The 18,131-nt window shown below is 38.4% G+C and overlaps 1 protein-coding gene across 4 annotated transcripts in view; it reads left to right on the forward strand.

Moving 5' to 3' along the window:
* Positions 1–18,131, forward strand: part of LOC106867686 (protein unc-13 homolog D) — a 467,325-nt gene that overhangs the window by 208,293 nt on the left and 240,901 nt on the right. For all 4 annotated transcript variants that reach the window (XM_089348935.1, XM_089348927.1, XM_089348922.1 and 1 more), the window contains one exon: positions 10,445–10,564. In XM_089348935.1, coding sequence (XP_089205061.1) covers positions 10,445–10,564 — 120 coding nt within the window. The remainder of the gene's footprint in view (positions 1–10,444; positions 10,565–18,131) is intronic.

The raw sequence follows: 18,131 nt of genomic DNA on the forward strand, positions 1-18,131 counted from the left end.
TTGCATAAAAGGAATACAAAAAATGAAAATAAATGAAATCAAAATGGAATAGACAGGACAAGATCAGAGAGAAGAGGAGACATTGAAGAGGTCACAGAATGTATGATAAAAGAACTCTGACAATCATCATCATCATCATCATCATCGTCGTTTAATGTCCGCTTTCCATGCTAGCATGGGTTGGACGATTTGACTGAGGACTGGCAAGCCAGCAGGCTGCACCAGGCTCCAATCTGATCTGGCAGAATTTCTACAGCTGGATGCCCTTCCTAATGCCAACCACTCCGAGCGTGTAGTGGGTGCTTTTATGTGCCACCGGCACAAGTGCCAGTAAGGCGACGCTGGTAACGATCAAGCTCAAATGGTGCTATTTACGTGCCACTGGCATGGAAGCCAGACAGCTGCTCTGGCAATGATCACGCTCGGACGGTGCTCTTAGCGCTACACTGGTACAGGTGCCATCATGATTTCGAATTCACTTGACATATATATATATATATATATATATATATATATATATATATATATATATGTATATACGTACATATGTATCTGTGTTTGTGTGTGTGTGTGTGTGTGGGGGGGGTTGTGTTGTCCCCCACTACTGCTTGACAACTGGTGTTGGTGTGCTTACATCACCATGACTTAGCAGTGTCGCAAAAGAGACCAATAGAATAAATACAAGTCTTAAAAAAAATAAAAGTACTGCGTCAATTCATTCGACTAGACTTCTTCAAGGGCAGCACCCCAGCATAGCTGCAGTCTAATGACTGAAACAAGAAACAGATCCCCATAATATAACAAATTGTCAGTTAAAGTTTAGACAGTGTCACGTGACAACTCACTGGGGCTGCCTGCTGGAGCCTAGCAGCAGGTATTTAAAGGGAAATTTGACAAGACAGTCATTCGGCCACTGACACTCGTTGACGCTGCATCGAAGAGGCCAGGGAACAGAAGAAAGAAGACATGCACTCAACACCAGAGCTGAAGACACCTCCGAAAGGTGGGGCCCTGCCACGTCAAAATTGTAGAGGAGTAGGGGCCGAAACTGGATGTGGTTCCTCCTGATGATGTCTGGAGCTAACTGGATCCTATAAAGGAGCTGTTGTGGTAGCAGACCACGAAACATGGTTGAAATCCCCCACTGGGTGTGATTTCCTTTAACAGTACAAGAACTGACTCTGTACTAACTTAGTAATGACCTTCTCTAGTACTACAAGATCTAGCCCAGCTAGCTGTGACTTTTGCAGTAGACAAGAAGGGCTGACGCTGTACCAGCTCAATTAGTTATAATTCTCTCTCTTTAACGAAAAAGATCCCCAAATATAACAAATTATGAACTGTTTCACAGCTGGGCCAGTGTTCTGGCCGTTTAACTGGGTGTGGTTTTCTCTAACAGTACAGGAATTAATTCTACTAGCTTAGCTATGACCGTTTCTAGTACTACAAGAACTAGCTCACTATCAGCTCAGCTAGCTGTGACTTTTCCAGTAGACAACAAGGGCTGACTTCATACCAGCTCAGTTAGTTATAATTCTCTCTCTATAACAATACAACAGTAACAGACTATCTACAAGAAATAAAAGCTGTTAGGCAAATTTAATTATCCAATTATGTCATTATAGGAATATTAAGTGTCCCACAGAGAAATCAGATTCTACAGAGCCAAGGTTTGGGTAGTGGTGGGTAGTAATGGAAAGGTTGTCAACCTTATCGTCTTTATTAAACAGAGTTGCTAAAGTGGAAAAGCATTTGGCAGGAATAAAACTAATATGCTACACTCCAGGAATCAGTACTGATTGAGGAATAAAGTTACTGTAATATCTAGAAATTAATGAGAGAGCTGCTTTGAAGAATTATGCCATGCGAGGACGGGATTTTCATCATCATCATTATTATCTTCGTCATCGTCATTGTCGTCGTTGTCGGCATCATCATCATCATCCTCATCATCATAGTTGTCATCGTCGTCGTTGTCATCATCATCATCATCATTGTCATCATCATCATCATCATCATCATCATCATCATCATTGTTTTAATGTCCAATTTTCAATGCTTGTGTGATTCGGATGGAGTTTATTGAGGTAGATTTTTTTTTATGGCTGGATGCCCTTCCTGTTACCAACCCTTACCTGTTACCAAACAAGGTAATATTTCTCCATAGCCAGACGTGTTTTGCAGAATATTAGAAATAAATGACATTCATTTACAACAATCCCGCAATGTTGAGACAAGGACACAGAAACAGACAGACAGACAGACAGACAGACAGGCAGACACTCACACACACACATGTGTGTGTGTGTATGACAGATTGTATCTTTCAGTTTGCATGTATGTAATCCATTCACATCTCACAAGGCTTTCTCCAGCCTGGGGCTATAGTAGAAGACACTTGCTCAAGGTGCTCCACTGTGGAATTGAACCAACACCCATGTGGCTGGGGAGCAGAGATTTCTTATCCACACAGCCACACCTGCACCTCTCAGTAAAAATACAGTTCGGTTTTAGTTTTTATTTTCACAGATTTAAGTAAGTGATGATATTTCTGTGCTTGAGAAGACCTGCCCAGCAAATGAAAATCCATGTCCATGATCCCCACCCTGCCTCCACAACCCACCCATGCTCACCACCACTGTATCCCCCCTCCCTTCTATTTTGTCTCTTGTATCCACCTACCTGCCTGCACACTGTATACCCCGGTTAGATCGCTTCCTTTCCTCCCACCTCTCACTCCTACTCTCCTTTTGAAATCTTGTGACCTCATCTCCTTACCCACCTTCTTCAATCCCTGGTCCTCTCCACTATATACAACCATCCTGTAACTAGGGTTTATTGGTCCCTGCCTCCTCTCTGTCACATCTTCACCATCTTTCTCTCCTCTCTCTCTTCTCCATCTGAGGTAGCCATACAAGGTAGTATCACAAGGTTCCCAGATTAGTTATGTTTAATAAAAAACAACTTATTTACCTAAATTTTAATATCATCTCCTTCGAAATAGTCAGTGGCTGTGTGGTAAGAAGCTTGCTTACCAACCACATGGTTCCAGGTTCAGTCCCACTGCGTGGCACCTTGGGCAAGTGTCTTCTACTATAGCCTCGGGCCGACCAAAACCTTGTGAGTGGATTTGGTAGACGGTAACTGAAAGAAGCCTGTCGTATATATGCATATGTATATATGTGTATATGTATATGTGAGTGTATATGTTTGTGTGTCTGTGTTTGTCCCCGCAACATTACTTGACAGCCGATGGTGGTGTGTTTACGTCCCCGTAACTTAGCGGTTCGGCAAAAGAGACTGATAGAATAAGTACTAGGCTTACAAAAAATAAGCTCTGGGGGTCGATTTGCTCGACTAATGGTAGTGCTCCAGCATGGCCAGAGTCAAATGACTGAAACAGAATAAAAGAATAAAAGAATAAAAGAATAAAAGAATGTGCAACAATACTCTGGTTCCAGTATTGCTGCCACTTTTGGAATCCAGGCTGGAGGTGAGTTGACAGTTGTTGCCATTGTTATTGTGGTCACCACTGCTGCCTTGGCAGAAACATTAGGATGCCGGGCGAAATGCATAACAGTATTTTGTCTGTCTTTACGTTCTGAGTTCAAATCCTGCTGAGATCAGCTTTGCCTTTCATCCTTTTGGTGGGAGTTGATAAATTAAATACCAGTTGTTGTACTGAGGTTGATCTAACTGACTGGCCCCCTCCCCCGAAATTTCGGGTGTTGTGCCTAGAACAGAAAAGAATTTACCACATGGTTTAATACCACCACCATCATCCCCCCACCAAACCACCACCACCACCACCACCACCACCACCACCACCACCACCACCACCACCACCACCACCACCACCAAGACCACCATCATCTTTTAACATCTGCCTTTCATACTGGCATTGGTTGGACAGTTTGACAGGATCTGATGGGTCGAAGGTCTGCCTCATGTGCCAGTGTCTGCTTTTGGCATGGTTTCTAAAGCTGGATGCCTTTCCTAATGCTACCCACTTTACTGAGTATCCTGGGTACTTCTTTCATGGCACCAGCACTAGTGAAGTTGCCACCACCACTGCCCCCCCCCCCCCCACCACTACCTGGGCTTTGACGGTCTTCTGTGGAGTCTTCTCTGTAAATGAGCATTCACAGGTCTGGTCTCCAGCAGCCCAGGGTTAACTTCCCTCCACCGTTGCTGCCAATTGCAGAAGCTCCGCTCCATACGTATCATGGGCATTCACTTTGCTTTCCTGATGAAGCCATTATAAAAAAAAAAACAAAAAAAAAAACAGAAGCAAAAAATGCCAAAAGGAAAAAAAGCCAGAAAATAAACAAATTGATAAAAAACAAAACAAAAACGAAAATTAAATATTCCTCGTTCTAAATGGATATTTGTTAGATTTCTGTTTAAAATTGAATGTGCTTTTGGCTTCAGTTTAGCTTTTAAAAAAATATAACAAAAAAACCAGAGTTTTCTGAAATTTAATCTCATTTCATGAAATCTTCATTTGGTAAAAACATATTCCATGAAAAACTTTTTTTTTTTAATTTAGAAATAAAATTCTCAATCAGGAAATAATAGTTTTTTTAATGTTCAAATGCTTAATGGTATTTTTTAAAATTATTATTTTTTTTTTAATTGAAACTTTCTTTTTTGTTTTTGTACTTACTGACCCACACTAGTTTAGTGTATCAATGGTAAGACTGTTGGGGGATGCTGATGATGGTAAGAATGATGATGGTAACAGATGATGATGATGATGATGACGATGATGATGTTGGCAAAGGGATGGGGGTGTTGCATATGGCTATGATGGTGGTAATGATGATGATGAAGATGATGTTGTTATTGATAATGATGATGGGAATGATGATGATAATGATGATGGTGATGATAAGGATGATGATATCAATTATGATGATGGTGATGATGACGATGATGATGATGTCGATATGATGACGACGAGGATGATGGTGGTGGTGGTGGTGGTTTGTTGTTTTTTGGCAGTGGTGGGTGGTGATAATGGTGATGGTGTTGATGTTGGTGATGGATGATTATTGTGATGAGGGTAGAGATGAAAATGGTAATGACAGTGATGATGAAGACGATGATAACGATGACAAAGATGAAGATGATGAGGATGATGATGATGATGATGAGGATGATGATGAGGATGATGATGATGATGATGATGATGATGATGATGATGATGATGATGACGATGATGATGATGACAACGACGACGACGACGATGATGATGATGATGATGATGATGACGATGATATGGCTGATACTGATGATGTTGAACATTGTGGTGGTAGTGGTAATGATAGAAGTGTTGTTGCTGTTGTTGTTGTTGTTGTTGGTGGTGGTGGTAGTGTTAGTGGTAGTAATACTGATTGCTGTAGTGGTGTTTGTGTTGGTGACAGTTGTTGTTGTGATGCTTATTGTGTTGTTGTTGTTGTTTAGCTCCTTCCCCTCCCCCCTATGAACCCCTTTGGTTCCTATTTTACTCAGGTGGACCCTCATAACTATTCAATGTTTTAAGAATCCCATTACATTTTTATAATTAAACATTATTAGAGGTGCATGGCTCAGTGGTTAGAGAATCAGGTTCACATTCATGAGGTAGTGAGCTTGATTCCTAGACCAGGCTGTGTGGTGTGCTCTTGAGCAAGACACTTATTTCACATTGCTCCAATTCACTCAGCTGTAGAAATGAGTCGCGACGTCACTGGTGCCAAGCTGAATCGGCCTTTGCCCTTCCCTTGAATAACATCGGTGGTATGGAGAATGGGGGATGGTAGGCATGGGTGACTACTGGTTTTCCATAAACAGTCTGGCCTGGATTTGTGCCTCAGAAAGTAACTTTCTAGGTGCAATCCCATTGACCGAAGGGGATCTTTACCCTTTACCCTATGTACTTATAATGGTGTAGAGAGGGGAATCTGGTATGCATGGGTGATTGCTGGTCTTCCACAAACAACCTTGCTCCGATTTGTGCCTTAGAGGGTAAATTTCTAGGTGCAATCTTCATGACCAAAGCGGGGTCTTTACACTTTATCCATTGGGGGTTGTATAGAAAATAAAAAAAAATATTTTGTGTATTGCAAAAGTATAAACAGTTTTTTTGCACACAAATTTTAGCAACAAACTCTTATATTGACAGTCAAGGGTCATATGAACCCAGACTGAAGACCACAGCTCTTGGTCAATCCTGACCACGTAGATTTATGATGAAAAATACTCCAGCTCTGATCACCTTTTCGTTTTCTTGGGATCAAAGAATGTCTAGGAATATATTATCAAATGTATTCTTCTTATTTTTAAGATAACAAGGAGTAATTTTAGAAAGATTTGACTGCTATTTCTAGCAGGTAGTGTGATCACATGCAGGTTTATTCTATTCTGTGTTGTTGTTGTTGTTGTTGGTGATTTTACTTTGTATCTTTTGGTTTTAAAATAGATACATCACATCCCTCCATGTGGCAACTGGAAAGAATTTTTTAGTAATAGATTTTAAGAATTAAGGACGATCCATGATATTGTCTACGATTCTGCTGCAGTCTTCAAATTCCATTTCCATTTAGACTGTCTTCTGCATGTGAAGAAAATCAGATAAGTTTATCTGATTGACAAAGCAGATTAAGAAAAGAGAGAGAGAGAGAGAGTCTTCTTTTGAAATGATAAATTTAAAGTGTTTAAAGTTTAAAATTTTTAGAACATAAAAGCATTGTAACCGAATGTGATGATCCACTTTGCATCATCAAAGAAACTTACTTGGCTTCTGTATTGGTAAGAGAAATGCAAAGACTTCCATCAAAATTTTGGAGAGCTGAACCAGAACTCTTACTCTTGAAAGCCGCTTAACTAGAGCAGCTATGTCTTTGCTATCAATATATTCATAAAGTCTTTTAAAAGCATAGAAATATTTTGAATGTCTTTGTAGGTAATTAACATCATCATCGTTTAACGTCTGCTTTCCATGCTGGCATGGGTTGGACAATTTGACTGAGGACTGGTGGACCAGGTGGCTACACCAGGCTCCAATCTGATTTGGCAGAGTTTCTACAGCTGGATGCTCTTCCTAACGCCAACCACTCCGAGAGTGTAGTGGGTGCTTTTACGTGCCACCGGCACGAGCGCCAGTCAGGCGGTACTAGCAACAGCCACGCTCGAAATGGTGTATTTTACATGCCACCTGCACAGGAGCCAGTCCAGCGGCAACGATCTCGCTCGAATGTCTTTTCATGTGCCACTAGCACAAGTTTCCAGTAAGGCGACGTTGGTAACAATCATGCTCAAATGGTGCTATCTACATGCCACCGGCACGGAAGCCAGACAGCTGCTCTGGCAACGATTACGCTCGGACGGTGCTCTTAGTGCTCCACCGGTAAAGGTGCCATCACGATTTCGCTTTTGCTGACTAGTTTCTTAAGCTGACTTCCATTTATAAAGTTAATCATTTTTTTTTTCTCTTAATGCTTCTCTGTATACAATGCAGTAAATACCGACACAGACAGGGGAAACATGTTTTTCACATAGCACTATACTTAACAGAATACCCACCATGGCAACTGTTCCATCAGTAGTTAGCTAAATACATTTGTCCCAGGAAATTCTGATTATAATAAGAAAATCCTCATTGTTATTGAAAGAGTCTTCAGCGATTTCCTCTGCTATGTCAGTACAACATACTGTTCAAACTTTTATATCCTGTATCTTGTCAGAGACATCTGGTAAATTCCATAACAAAGAAATTGTGCACAGTTCTGTCGATGCTTTCAACCATTTATAAGCCATAGCATGGTGCATTCTGTTATTTGTGCAAGACTTGGTCTTTTAAATTTTTTTACACAAATCTTCTGCTTTGTCTTATTGTGCTGTTTATTATAAAGTAGTGTTGTATGATGTTAAATGAATAGAAACATAAGTAAAGAGCTTGGTAGTGTGTCTCGGGCCAAGAGGCAGAGAGCATGAACTGTTAATATCAATGTTACTGCTTTGAAACTAGTTTAAAAATTTTATGATTTTTATGGCCTTCAGAATTATAAATAGAAGGTTATTCACTGAAATATATTGGTTTCAAATTTTGTCACAAGGCCATCAAGCTCAGGGGAGGGGGTCAGTCAATTACATCGACCTCAGTGTTCAACTGGGACTTATTTTATTGACCCAAAAGGATGAAAGGCAAAGTGAACCTCCGTGGAATTGGAACTCAGATGGACGAAATGCTGAAAAGCATTTTGCCCAGCATACTAACAGTTCTGTCAGCTCACTGCCTTAATTTACTGAAGTATATTGCTATGTAAAATGAGTTGCCATATTTGATGGTATATAAGATGCACTTTCTTTACAAAAACATCTTTCAAAAAAAAAAAAAAAAGGATCAAACTAAGTCCCACGTGCAAAGCCGAGCCTCCCATAACCTAATTTTGTCCCTGATGTTCTCTTTTTCCTGAATATGTACCGTTGAAACGGGTGTGCATCTTTTATGCTTGTGTGTCCTTTAGACCATCAAATACATTTTCACATAATTGATCAATCTGTCAGAGAGAAATAAGAAAGTTTTGGTTTTCTGTCATAAAAAGATAAAGTTAGTCTTGATTATTGGCTGAAATAGGTGAAAATTTGTTGAAAAAGCATCTTATTATTGCCTTTGTTCAATGAAAATAAAATTTAAGTGCATAAAAGAAATGTCTTAGAGAAAAAGAAAATTAGCAACTTACCATATTTTTAAAGTCTAGTATGATTAAAACAACATTTGATTATCAAAAATAGCATGCTGTAAATTAATAATGAAAATTAATATAAATAAACAAAACAATCTATTTCAGTGTTTTTTAATTATTTATGAGCATATCAATATCTTAAATGTTTTATTATTTTATCATGACAGTTAAATTCTTTTCTTTAGCCTAAAATCTCTTGAGAGCAGAAATGGTTCAACATTTAACACAAAATAAATTTTTTCTAAAAAATGTTTTTTTTTTTGTAATGTTAATGTTTTATCTAAAATTAACAATTTCGATAAATCTTATCTGATGAATTTTACTAACAAACTTTGTCAGAACCCTGAACATATTGCTACAAACCCTCAGGGTTTATATGAACTCAGGTTGGTGATCACTGGCCTAGAGTAACAAGAGAAACATGAGGATAGTTATTATAGTACAACCAGTTTAATTAATATTAGGCCTGTATCAGCTATGAACAGAATAAAACAATAGGATCCAATCAAATTAGAAATGCTCTGTTTTAGCAAGAAGTAATACAAATAGATCAAATAGTGGAACATATTTCATTGGTGAAGAAGAAGAGAAATGTAATGTTTCATATATTTCTCATTCTTTGGATGGAGAGAGAGAAAGATAAGAGATTTAATAAAGGACGAATATCCAAAATGCCAAACTTCTTCCTCGTGGCATAAAACATATTCTATCATTTGAGTTATAAACATAGATGTTGCTGTAATCTCTAATCTCAGTGATAAAAGGATCCTCTGTTTGGATGCTAGGATTACTGGAAATTGAGGACAAATCTCCTTTAATCCCACTCTACTATCTTAAAATAGGCAGGACATGTTTAACAATACATATACCAGGAAATATGAAAAAAAGGTAACAGAATGGTCTAAGTTTTGATTATACATTAGTTAGACCAGAACTGATTTGGGGTAAAAAAAAAAAAAAAAATACTTATACCAATGTGACAGTAGACACATATACAAACCTAACAGTCAGTTATGGCTGGTTTCAAAAATTAAGAGGTCCATCATAGATTATATCATAAGCTGTTATTAGTTTATTGCCAATTCAACATGGCTGTTCCATAAAAACCGACATTACTACCATTTTAACCCCAGGATGACACTTCCAGCTGGTTGTTCAATACCCTCTACACCTGGTTCAATACCATCTACACCAGGCCTGAAATTTTGTGGGCTGGGGCCAGTTGATTAGATCGACCGCAGTATACAACTGGTACTTAATTTATCAACCCCGAAAGGATGAAAGGCAAAGTCAACTTCGGTGGAATTTGAACTCAGAACTTAAAGACAGACAAAATACCGCTAAACATTTCGACTGGCATGCTAACATTTCTGCCAGCTCGCCGCCTTTATATATATACTGTAAGGGTGGTGAACCCCTACCATCTTCCAGTCATGAAACCACCATCCTGTATTATTGGTTTTGAATGCTTTGTGCTCATCCTTGGTGGTGGATTCTCATCCTCTAGAGATAGAAGTGGTTCACTTCAGTTCATAATATATAGAAAATAAGTGACATCCAGTCATTGATCTTGCAACGAGCAGCTTAGAGATTTTCTAACGAGTTAATTTGCTTGTTGCAAGATCAGTGAGTGGGTGAACTACTGTGCTTACATTTCATTATCTTTTGTGTCTTTTATGGATGAAACTTAAAATATTATGGTTAATTTGTTGCAGGAAATCTCACACATTGGAGAAGAAAAATGGTATGACTTGAATATTTCTGGCAGACGCTTGACTAAAAGTATGAAAACAATTGGGAAGATTTTCATGAAATTGAGTATTTCTGTTAAACAGGTAATTCTATCATCTTTCATATTTTGGTTAGGTAATTTCAGGTATGGCAGGAGCTGGTGTAGCTATGTGGTAAAAAATTTGTTTGCTAACTACATGGTTATGGGTTCAGTCCCACTGTGTGTCACCTTGGATAGGTGTCTTCTGGTATATTCTCTGGTTGACCAAAACCTTATCAATGGATTTGGTGAACATTGTAAGTGTATATGTGTGTGTGTGTGTGTGTCACTGTCCCCTTGACTTGACATCACATGATAGTTGTAAACGAGTATCACCATCATACAAGTGGTGTCCTTTGTTTCCAATCATTGGTTAAAACCTATCTGGACATCATCATCGTTTAACATCCGCCTTCCATGCTAGCATGGGTTGGATGATTTGACTGAGGACTGGCGAACCAGATGGCTGCACCAGGCTTCAATCTGATTTGGCAGAGTTTCTACAGCTGGATGCCCATCCTAATGCCAACCACTCCAAGAGTGTAGTGGGTGCTTTTATGTGCCACCGGCACGAGGGCCAGTCAGGCAGTACTGGCAACGGCCACACTCAAAATGGTGTTTTTTACGTGTCACCTGCACAGGAGCCAGTCCAGCGGCACTGGCAACGACCTCGCTCGAATGTCTTTTCACGTGCCACTGGCACAAGTGCCAGTAAGGTGACACTGGTAACGATCACGCTCAAATGGTGCCATTTACATGCCACTGGCATGGTGACATATAACCTTAGTTGAAAACAGGTAAAGTTTGGCAACAGGATGGGCATCCAGCTGTAGAAAATCCATTTCATTAAATTCTATCAGACTCATCTAAGCATGGAAAAGTGAATATTAAAATGGTGATGATGATGATGATAATGAATGCTAGCTGAGGATGGCAATATATAAAGAACTATGATTAATTTAATGCGTGATCATTTAAACATATGTAGCTTATTAAAATTCAAAATAACACGTGCATATATGGTCTGTGTGTGTGTGTGTGATTTGTTACACCTAGTATTTTGTTAATATGAAATATCTAATAAGCATGTCATGAAGCATATAAATAAATTAATTAATTCTATATAAATATGCATATCTAATTATATTCTGAAATTGATTTTAGTCCTAAGACATAGAGAGAATGTATGAGTCACACAACTTTTAACCCTTTTGGGTATCATTCAGCACTAGTACAGTCAGAACTGGACATGGTCTCCCCTGTAAAACTGTTCACATTTATAATTATATAAACCATTCAGTAAAGCACACAAATTCTGTATACGAACATACATATGTAACCTGCAAATTATGCATAGTGGAATGGGCGAGGATCCTAAAGGACTCCCTTGGCCCAGGGAACATCTTTAACTCCAGAATGGAGGTCTTTGGACTGTGCTCATATTTCAGGAAATTCCTGCTGGCCTATTGGAACCCACAAGATGGAACGGTCACCAGTGATCGATAGCCAAGGAGAGACAATCCTCTTTGTTGACATTGATTAGTAGGGTCCTTTCCTCCTCCATATTCTAGAGAGGCCACTCATTAGAGAGGCTTTAAGCCAACAGGTTTTGGGATCTGATGATATGCCATAAAGCTAATCCCTTTATGGATGTGAAACCTAAGGTAATCCCATAAACCAGTCTTATCTAACGTTATTATATACTGATCTGTAACTTAGAGTCTGCTTCTTTTTTCAGATTAATGTTTTTACAGACAATCAGGAAGAAAAACTAGAGGTAGTCGATAGCTTCCGCTATCTGGGTGACCAAGTTAGTAGTGGGGGTGGGTGCGCTGAAAGTGTAGCTGCTAGAATAAGAATAGCCTTGTCAAAGTTTAGAGAGCTCTTACCTCTGCTGGCGACAAAGGGACTCTCACTCAGAGTAAAAGGCAGACTGTATGACGCATGTGTACGAACAGCCATGCTACATGGCAGTGAAACATGGGCTGTGACTGCTGAGGACATGCGTAAGCTCGCAAGGAATGAAGCCAGTATGCTCCGCTGGATGTGTAATGTCAATGTGCATACCCGTCAGAGTGTAAGTATCTTGAGAGAAAAGCTGAACATAAGAAGCATCAGTTGTGGTGTGCAAGAGAGACGATTGCGCTGGTTTGGACATGTGGTGAGAATGAATGAGGATAGCTGCGTGAAAAAGTGCCACACCCTAACAGTTGAGGGAACCCGTGGAAGAGGTAGGCCTAGGAAGACCTGGGCTGAGGTGGTGAGGCAAGACCTTCGAACATTGGGCCTCACCGAGGCGATGACTACTGACCGAGACCTTTGGAAATGTGCTGTGCGTGAGAAGACCCGGCAAGCCAAGTGAGATCGTTGCCAGTGCCCCTGGACTGGCTCTTGTGCGGGTGGCACATAAAAGACACCATTTCGAGCATGGCCGTTTTCGTGCGGGTGACACGTAAAAGCACCCACTACACTCTCTGAGTGGTTGGCATTAGGAAGGGCATCCAGCTGTAGAAACTCTGCCAAATCAGATTGGAGCCTGGTGTTGCCATCCGGTTTCACCAGTCCTCAATCAAATCGTCCAACCCATGCTAGCATGGAAAGCGGACGTTAAACGATGATGATGATGATGATGATGATATATATATTACTCTTTTACTTGTTTCAGTCATTTGACTGTGGCCATGCTGGAACACCACCTTTAGTCGAACAAATCAACCCCAGGACTTATTCTTTGTAAGCCTAGTACTTATTCTATTGGCCTCTTTTGCCGAACCGCTAAGTTACGGAGACATAAGCACACTAGCATCAGTTGTCAAGCGATGTCAGGGGGATAAACACAGACACACAAACATACACACACACACACACACACACACACACACACACACACATATATATATATATACATACATACATATATACAACAGGGTTCTTTCAGTTTCCATCTACCAAATCTATATATATATATATATAGGGAGAGAATTCACAAAAAAACAAAAGACGAAGACAGGTGGTATAGACAACAAGCAGATGTATTAGTCTCGAAGTGAAAAAGTCTTTGTTTTGAGCCTATGCACCTCCACAGAAAGAAACAAGGAGAGAAAATAAAGAATGTGTAGTGGCTAGCAATCTATCACGGCAAATGCTGGATGTATATATATATATAAAAGCGCCATTTGAGTGTGATCGTTTCCAGCTTCGCCTTACTGGCACTTGTGCCAGTGGCATGTGAACAAAACATTAAACTGATTCCTGTGCAGGTGGCACATAAAAAACACCATTTGAGCGTGGCCATTGCCAGTACCGTTGGACTGGCCCTCATGCCGGTGGCACGTAAAATGCACCCACTACACTCTCAGAGTGGTTGGCGTTAGGAAGGGTATCCAGCTGTAGAAACTCTGCCAGATCAGATTGGAGCCTGGTGTAACCATCTGGTTTGCCAGTCCCCAGTTAAATCGTCCAACCCATGCTAGTATGGAAAGCGGATGTCAGATGATGATGATGATGATATATATATATGTATCTATATATATATATATATATATATATGTATATATATATATAATTAATTAATCATGTTAAAATCAAGGTATTTTAATATTAAGGACACTAAGTGAGAGTTGAGATCTGCATATCCATGTATATGCCATATACAAACACATCCATATATACTCATACATACATGGACACACCCATACACTTACACATAAATGCACACACAAATATACACATACATAAAGATATATTGGGTTGTCCGGAAAGTTCGTGCTGATTTTTAAAGGAAAGAAAATGGTCAATAAATACTTGCCATGACATTTTTAATCAACCAAATATGAACGATTTTGTTGCACAATGCGTCTCCATCTTTCCTTTAACTTGAAAATACCCTCTTCCCAGAATTGAGGTGGTTTCATGGCAAATAAGTCGAAAGGTAAGCTACTATAGATCAGCATGAACTTTCTGGATAATACAATACATGCACATGAAATTATATACTGGTGCAGTTTCATGATTGAATGTAAGTTCCAGATCCAACTTAGAGAAGGTTCCAGGTATGGTGTTTACATAAAAAAATAACACAAATGGGTTGAAGATTCACTACACCTGTTTCAAACACATTTTTTTTATTGATGAATAATTTGATTACATCCTGAAAAAAAACTGTTTTCTTCAGGTGAATTAAAATTTTAGATTTTTAATTCATCTGAAGAAAATGATATTTTTCGTGATGTAATCAAATTATTCATCAATAAAAAATGTGTTTGAAACAGCTGTAGTGAACCTTTAACCCATTTGTGATCTTATTTATATATATATATATATATATATATATACATACATATATATATATATATAAATATGTATGTATATATATATATATAGGCTAAAGTAGTGATGAAAGGCAAACAATTAGACAAGACACAACAAGGACATTTTATTTGATTTAATTCAATCTAATTTAGCTACATAATGAAGGGTAAAAAATTCATTATGTAGATTGAATTAAATTAAATCTCCTTGTCATGCCTTGCCTAATTGCTTGCTTTTCCTCACTACATTAACCTTCACCTACCGATTCAAAGAGAAGCCATCTTTAACTGTTTTGAACAACACAATCCCATAACCACAATTTCAGCTGCTGTTCAAACTGGAATTTTGGTGGCACATCTATTTGAGCACTCAAAATGCATACACATTAGTTTGAGTCTTCCTGATGAAAACTCCACATATCCTATATATATATATATATATATATATATATATATATATATATATATAATATAGATTTAATCAAAAGATTAAATGTGGTACTTAAAATGCTTGAGGCACCAGAATTTGGTAGGATAAAAACCAAAAACAAAATCAAGAGATTTGGTGAATAAAATTTGAAGTTAAGCAACAAAAATTCAATAGGTTATAGCAGTACATACGTTTCGTACAAGCTCCATTTATTCATGTAGTGAGAACACCACAGAAAATACAATGAAAATGTACTCCTCAGCTGCATAATGGAATTTCATTTTAGAAAGTCATTTTAGAAAGTCATGTGAAACAGCAGCATAGTCGAGATGTGTTTTCTTCTCTTACTCTTGTTTTTTGCAAACATCTTCAAAATGACTTTCTAAAATGAAATTCCATTATGCAGCTGAGGAGTACATTTTCATTGTATTTTCTGTGGTGTTCTCACTACATGAATAAATGGAGCTTGTACGAAACGTACGTACTGCTATAACCTATTGAATTTTTGTTGCTTAACTTCAAATCTCTATATATATATATATATGGGAGAATATACAAATAATAACAACAGACGAGGACAGGTGGTGTAAATACCAAAAGTATATATTAGTATGACGCTCGGGAATATATAATTAGATTGGAGCCTGGTGTTGCCATCTGGTTTCACCAGTCCTCAGTCAAATTGTCCAACCCATGCTAGCATGGAAAGCGGACGTTAAACGATGATGATGATGATGATGATATATATATTTATATTAAGAGCATTACTATACATAAATGCCTCACACTAGGGGGGAATCTTAAAGTCAAAACTACCATAATAAACACATTGTACCGAACGCAAGGGAATGCAACTCTCAAAGCGAGCCTTTTAAAAACAAATTCAGCTGCACATCATATGATTTCATAATTAGTGCATAAAAATGCACTTTGTTCATTTTTATATGTCTTGCACTGAAGATTAAAATGTGCATTTTTGTGCACTAATTATGAAATCATATGATGTGCAGCTGAATTTGTTTTTAAAAGGCTCGCTTTGAGAGTTGCATTCCCTTGCGTTCGGTACAATGTGTTTATTATGGTAGTTTTGACTTTAAGATTCCCCCCTAGTGTGAGGCATTTATGTATAGTAATGCCCTTAATATAAATAAATATATTTATAAATTTCAATAAATTTTTCCCTTATGAGGTTTTTCACACTAACTACTTGATAAATTCATATAAAGATTTTATCCTATTTTAAAATTATATATATATATATATATATATATATATATATATATATATATATATATATATATATATATATATATATATATATATATATATATATATATATATATATATATATATATATATATATATATATATATATATATATATATATATATATATATATATATATATATATATATATATATATATATATATATATAAGTGCAGGCATGGCTGTGTGGTAAGAAGCTTGCTTCCCAGTTCCATGGTTCCAGGTTCAGTCTCACTACGTGACACCTTGGGCAAGTGTCTATATAGCCTCAAACTGACCAAAGCCTTGTGAGTGGATTTGGTAGATGGAAAATGAAAGAAGCCTGTCATATATATATATATATATATATATATATATATATATATATATGTATGTATGTATTTGTGTGTGTGTGTCTGTGTTTGTCCCCCCACCATCACTAGATAACCGATGTTGGTGTATTTGCGTACCCCATAACTTAGTAGTTTGGCAAAAAAGACTGATAGAATAAGTACTGGGCTTAGAAAGAATAATTCCTGGGGTCGATTTGTTCAACTAAAGGTGGTAATCGAGCATGGCCACAGTCAAATCACTGAAACCAATAAAAGAATAAAAGAATATATATATATATATATATATATATCATTGTTGTTTATATCTATATATGTATGTTTGTTTCTATGTATGTATGCATACACATGCAACACACTCACACATGTGCACACACAAACACACACACACACACACTCACACACACACACATGCACTCACACATGCACCCACATACACATGCACTCACAAACAGACAAGCACACACAAACACACAAGCACACACTCACAAACACATATACACAAGGACACTCACATGCACATACACACGCACACACATACATGCACCCACACACATGCATTCACAAACACACACGCACACTCACACACACAAACACACACACACACACTTACATGCACACACACACACATGCACATGCACACATACACACACACACAAACACACAAGCCCACTCTTACATGCACATACACACGCACACACAAACGCACACATACATGCAGAACGTTAGCACGAGCTGGCAGAAACGTTAGCACGCCGGGTGAAATGCTTAGCGGTATTTCGTCTGCCGCTACGTTCTGAGTTCAAATTCCGCCGAGGTCGACTTTGCCTTTCATCCTTTCGGGGTCGATTAAATAAGTACCAGTTACGCACTGGGGTCGATATAATCGACTTAATCCGTTTGTCTGTCTTTGTTTGTCCCCTCTGTGTGTAGCCCCTTGTGGGTAGTAAAGAAATAACACATACATGCACCCACACACACATGCACTCACAAACACACATACATGCACACACACACACTCACATGCACACACACGCGCACACAAACACACACTCACATGCACAAACACACATGCACACACATGCACATGCATACATGCACACACCTACAAACACACACAAACATACACATGTACCCACACACTCATGCACACACATACACACTCACATGCACACACACATGCGCACACACATGCACATGCACATATGCACACATACACAAACACACACAAACATACACATGCACTCACAAACACACACACACACACACACATACACACACACACATGCATGCGA

The sequence above is a fragment of the Octopus bimaculoides genome, chromosome 1 (assembly GCF_046866305.1).
Source record: "Octopus bimaculoides isolate indiv1 chromosome 1, ASM4686630v1, whole genome shotgun sequence".
Lineage (NCBI taxonomy): Eukaryota > Metazoa > Mollusca > Cephalopoda > Octopoda > Octopodidae > Octopus > Octopus bimaculoides.